General features: G+C 37.0%; 1 protein-coding gene across 2 annotated transcripts in view; it reads left to right on the top strand.

Annotated features, from left to right (window-relative positions):
* The window catches only part of MEGF10 (multiple EGF like domains 10), a 173,835-nt gene extending 171,454 nt beyond the window's left edge, over positions 1-2,381 (top strand). For both annotated transcript variants that reach the window (XM_045838135.1, XM_045838134.1), the window contains one exon: positions 125-2,381. In XM_045838135.1, the coding sequence (XP_045694091.1) occupies positions 125-342 (218 nt within the window). In that variant the 3' untranslated portion in view covers positions 343-2,381. The remainder of the gene's footprint in view (positions 1-124) is intronic.
* Positions 2,382-5,674: the final 3,293 nt, after the last annotated feature.

Here is a 5,674-nt window from a genome sequence, read left to right on the forward strand (position 1 = left end):
AAATATTTTCTTTTATTTTTGTAAGAAACTCCTCCTATGTGTTTGATATTTGTAAGCAATGCCATATTCTATTTATTAAGTGTTTTTCATTGCTGATAAATTAATGTGTCCCTGGTTGTCACAGAACCTACAGTGAGTGTGGTCCAAGGAATATTCAGCAATAATGGGCATCTCATCCAAGATCCATATGACCTTCCAAAGAACAGTCACATCCCTTGCCATTATGACCTGCTGCCAGTCCGAGACAGTTCATCCTCCCCCATGCAAGAGGATGCAGGCAGCAGCAGCAGCAGCAGCAGCAGTAGCAGCAGCAGCAGCAGCAGCAGCAGCAGCAGGGAATGACACCAAAGGACCACTTGGAGGCCACTGGAATTCTTTCCAGAACTGCAGTTCAGTTCTTCTCCATCCTCAAGTTTGCCACCTTATGTGAATGTTAATCCACTTGGTAGGCAGTTGCTGGATGTAAACCAGAAAGGTCAAAACTGAGGCTTTGGCAGTTATGTACAGGCCACCTGTACATAAGGCCTTTTGTACACGTGGCTTGGAAGGAAATGTCAGTGTGATTTTTTTTCCATTCTTGTTAGTTTAGAACTGCACCCATGAAGTATGACTTACTGTAAAATCTTGGCTATGAGCGTGAACTTGCAGAACTCCTTCAAAGATGTGGGTTGCAGTGGACATTGGTATTATTGCTTGAATACTAAGGTTAAAATGTTTTCTTTCTCACTTGCATTGTAGATCTGTACCTAGGATTATGCAGTTTACCACAAAATTTAGTGTGAATCACTAAACGTGTAGGAGAAATGGGGCATATTATCGAGTCCCAATTACTCATTTATTTCTTTTCAGCTGGACTCAGAGTTGTAGGGATAATATAAACCCAGGAGGAAACATTCTCTCAAGTGGCATAACTGGATAGACTGAATGAACTCTAGACGTGGATAGAAAATTTAAATATGAACACTTTAGACTTTTTTTAGAATAAAGAATGTATGATTAGATTATTTTAGGAATACTGGAATTTTTACAGGAATCATTATGTGCCAGACAAGTGATTTTTCGCTCTGTTTGACCGTTGGCCCACTTTAGATCCATGCCCTTATTCCGATCACTGTCCCCGTCATACACACCACTTGAGAGCCACAGCATATCATTAGTTATTTCATAAATATGGAAATGAAATCATTTTATTTTTGATGGGCTGGATTGAATGAGTGTATAATGATTGGAAAAGGTTGTAAATTTTAAGTGTAAGGAGACACCTAAGTTTTATAAGCCATTAGTAATACGTGCTGTAATATAGAATTAGCAGAAAGTTTTTATTAATTTTCCCCTAGAAGTGACTGAAATATTTTTCTGCGTATTTGAGAAAAGGGCACTTTTCTTTTATTAATTGTTGATTTAGAGAAAGTATGCTTAAGCTGGTCTTTTGCATTGCTAATATGACATGTACCCCATTTTTCTTTAATTTGTATTTTCATTTTTAAGTTGTATATTCTATGTTTTGTAGTGTTTGAATTGTTAATGAAAAATATTATATGTTTGTTGTTTCTTTTATTACTGCCACTTTTTGCTTGATAAAAATGCATTATTTTCTTTTGGAGGGAGGAGATGGACATACATAAATCAAATATATTATAATTGGTCATTACTAAAATAGTACAGAAACCACAGGTGAATGACATAATTGAAACAGAAAAGCTTTTTAGTATTCCAAAATGGAGTTCTTTGATCTGTGGGGTTTGAGTCTTTGTTAAACCAAGGAGGAGGAGAGTAGGAAGCTATTGTTACTGAGTACCACAAACTGAGTGCCTCAAACTGAAAAGATGATCACCTTCATTAGGGTCATCATACAATTGGTCATTCAAACTGGGACACTTTTGAGAGTAAATGAGGGCATTATAATAATTATCCTGCAGTGGGCTTTAATCTGGACTGCTCCAGGCAGACCAGAACAGATGCTCATCCTGTGCGTACTTACCAGGCGCTAACATTTTCACTGCAGGTCAGTTGTCTCATGAGAATGATGGTGTGAGGGCTGAGAGATGAAGCAACATCATAAGAAAACAGTGGTCCTCAATCTTTTAAAGACACCCTGTGTGGTGTCCTGTCTCAGTAAGTCAATTAAAAATATATATTGTACACCCATTCTGCCGGTAGTATGGCTCTGTCCCTGCCAGTTACCAAGTGGGGAAGTCCAGTGACTTCACATCACACACGTGCACCTGCAGTGGTGGTTTGGTCAGTTGGATGACAGAACAAACACTGAGAGCATTCACTCCTTTGATGTCTATTTCATTTAGGAAGCCCCAAAGTTCATTCAAGAAAATGTGGAATTGCCTGGAACACACCTTAGAAACAATTGATTTATTCCAACAGTTAACCACTCCCTGACTCTTCTTCGACAATGGCGGGTAGGCATCTAATGGAGGCACTTATTAGTCAATAGCCATAAACAGTCCTTTTTGGTAAGAAAAAATGACATTTTCCCCTTCTTTTTTAAGGATCATCTCTTCAGATCTCCATGGTAAATTTGTTTCCTCATTATTCCCTAGAGATAAGTAAAAGAAAGAAAAACACCTATTTCTTTTTTCATTCTACTACAAAAAGAAAGAAAGGGAGGGAAGGGCAACAGCAAGTTAAGTAAAAAACCTGGGCAGCAGATACAGACTCCCAAGTGGCACCACCACCTCTCCCTGAGCATTCTTGCTGATAAATAAATTGCTCAGGATGGCTACTGTCCTGAGCAAGGGGTTCTTACTGATCAGGGTTCACTCAGGACTTTTCAAAAATCAGAACACAGCATTTTGGATATTGTAAAACTGTATGTTATGTTTGGAGAGATCTAGCTGAGAAGTCAAAATTTTCTAGATATTTTGATATACTACTAGGTCTGTCCGGAAAAAGTCCAGCCATCGCTAATACAACAAGGATGGTTTGCACAACATTGATGTAACCTGGCAGCCAAGGAGAGTGGACTGGAATGCACATGTGTGAACAATGATGACTTCACTCAACTAGTCGGTGGGGAGCATAGATGTTGTTGAGTGAGCTTGCATACCTTGTGGCCATTGCATTTAAAATGAGCGAGTAGAGTGACAAATCTGCATTAACTTTTGCATTAAGCTTGAACATTCCTCCATGGAAACTATTTAGATGACTCAGAAGGCTTTTGGGGACAATGCAATGAGTGCAGCACAGATAAAAGTGTGGCACAAATGTTTCAAAGATGGTCAAGGAATCTGTTGAAAGTGATCCATGTACTGAAAGGCCTGCAACAAGCAGAACACCTGAGAATGTTGAATGTCTATAGGCTGCAATCAACAAAGACCAGTGACTGACAGTGTGAGAACTAGAAGCTGATCTGGGGATTCCAAAAACTACTGTGTCTGAGATTTTGACACAGGATCTTGGCATGAAATATGTTGCGGCCAAATTCGTTCCATGGCTTCTGCTACCAGAGCAGAAGGATCCTTGTGCTGCAGTTGCTAATAACTAGATTCAAATTACTGCCAATGGACCAGATTTCCTCAAGAAGGTCGTAACTGGAGATGAACTGTGGGTCTACAGCTACGATCTGGAAACCAAGGCCCAGTTGTCCCAATGCTAGTCACCTGGTTCTTCATGCCATTAGAAAGTACAGCAAAGTTGCAGCAAGACCAAGAACATGTTAACTGTGTTTTTTGACTGGGAAGGTGTTGTGCACCATGGGTACACCCCTCCAGGCCAAACAATTAATAAGGAATACTACCTCCCTGTTCTTTGTTGGTTAAGAGATGTAATAAAACAAAAAACAGCCACAGCTATGGCCAACTGGTGATTGGCAGCTCCCTCACAACAAGGTACCCAGCAGAGTTTTTTGGTGAAACATCAAATCACCCAGGTGACTCAGCCCCCCCACAGCCCAGATTTGGCACCCTACAACTTCTGGCTTTTTCCCAAAGTAAAATCACCTTTGAAAGGGAAGAGATTTCAGACTGTCAATCAGATTCAAGAAAATACAACAGCACAGCTGATGGTGACTGGGAAAACCGTGTGAGGTCCCACCGTGCCTAGTTTGAAGGGGACTGAGGCATCATTGTCCTACGTGCAATGCTTCTTGTTTCTTGTATCTTCCTCAATAAATGTCTCTATTTTTCATATCACATGGCTGGCTACCTTCTGGACAGACCTCGTAGAGTTGGTTAAAGAAAGAAATACTTTGGTCAGAATGAGAACTAAAGAGAAGTGAAAAGGACCTGGCAAGTTTCCTCCCTGAAATTATGATCTCTAGGAATTGTTCCAAATACACGAAACATACTTTGATGATGATATGATTCTTCATACACAGTGAGTCTATTCTCATGATTTTTGAATCCCTATTGATTTGGGATCCTAAAGATGATTTTCTATGTCCTACAGTGCTCAAAACAGTGGTGGTCTTGGTGTTGCCTGGCTCAAGCCTTCCGTGTACAAGTGTTTGTAAAATTACCGTTCTTCCCCTAGTGGTTGATGTTTCAGAAAACACTTTAAACTAGTATTTGTATTTATCTATAAATACATCAGAACTGGCCCAAATGATAGCTCACAGGTTTACTTTAATTGGAGAATGTTATTTTCAGTTAATTATATGATAAGGAATATTTCACAATTATTTACCATGCTTGATATAAATTCCTCTCCCATGGTATAAGAGTAATGTTAACAGAGAGTTTAAAGTGCTTAGCACTATCTCTATGAAAAACTATGTTCACAAATTTTAGGAAAACCAGAATAAAATTTTATAATGCACTGTTATAACCTATTCTAATCAAATCTATTAACATAATGATTCTGTGTTGTGAGAAATGTAGACAACTTTATGAAGATATGATCAAGTTGACTCCAAAAAGCCACAGTAGTAGTTAAATTATTGGGATTTTAAAACCATAAATATTGCAAAAACCTCTCAAAAGTATCACTTTATCATTTAGAATTCATGCTAGTATTAGATATATGCTTACCCTTAAAATAAGATTAAGTCATAAAAAATGAGTTTTAAGGTTATGTTTTTTAAGTCAATAAATGAACTATTTATTTACAAATTATTTAAAATTATTTACTTATGAAATAAGTGTACTTTTGCTAAAATGATATTGACATTATTTACAAAACAGTGCCCAAAACTTTACATAGGGGTTAATATATTCCATAGTTAGTTATAATTTTTAGTTTTTAGATAAATGATCACCAAAAATGACAAGTTTAAGGGCTGTAATTTATGTTAGAGCTGGCTTACATTTGGAGCTATATAATATATTTAATGTAGATTTTTATAGTTTAAAAACTATTTTGATGACTTTATAAGAATAGTCCTATTCTTTTAAATAATGCTTTCAAAACATTAAATGGTACTGCACAAATTGTTAATTAAACCCAACATGATACAGTGATTTAAGATCTGCACACTAATAGTTGACAAGTATTAGCTATAAAATAAACATATTTACAAACCAGATACATTTTGATTGCAGCTTTAAATATAATTTCTAGAAAACTGACAGTAAAATCTTAGGTAAATGAGTTTTGTTTAATCATTTAAAAATTCTTTCTTAAAAGCTCTTCCTGTAAATGTAAAAACTATTTTATACCTTGTAGCAGGCACTAGCATCTTTAATCTTGAAATATCTTTAAATAAAAATCCAGCTCAACTCAA

The sequence above is a fragment of the Phyllostomus hastatus genome, unplaced genomic scaffold (assembly GCF_019186645.2).
Source record: "Phyllostomus hastatus isolate PE091 unplaced genomic scaffold, TTU_PhHast_1.1 phas_contig_254, whole genome shotgun sequence".
NCBI lineage: Eukaryota > Metazoa > Chordata > Mammalia > Chiroptera > Phyllostomidae > Phyllostomus > Phyllostomus hastatus.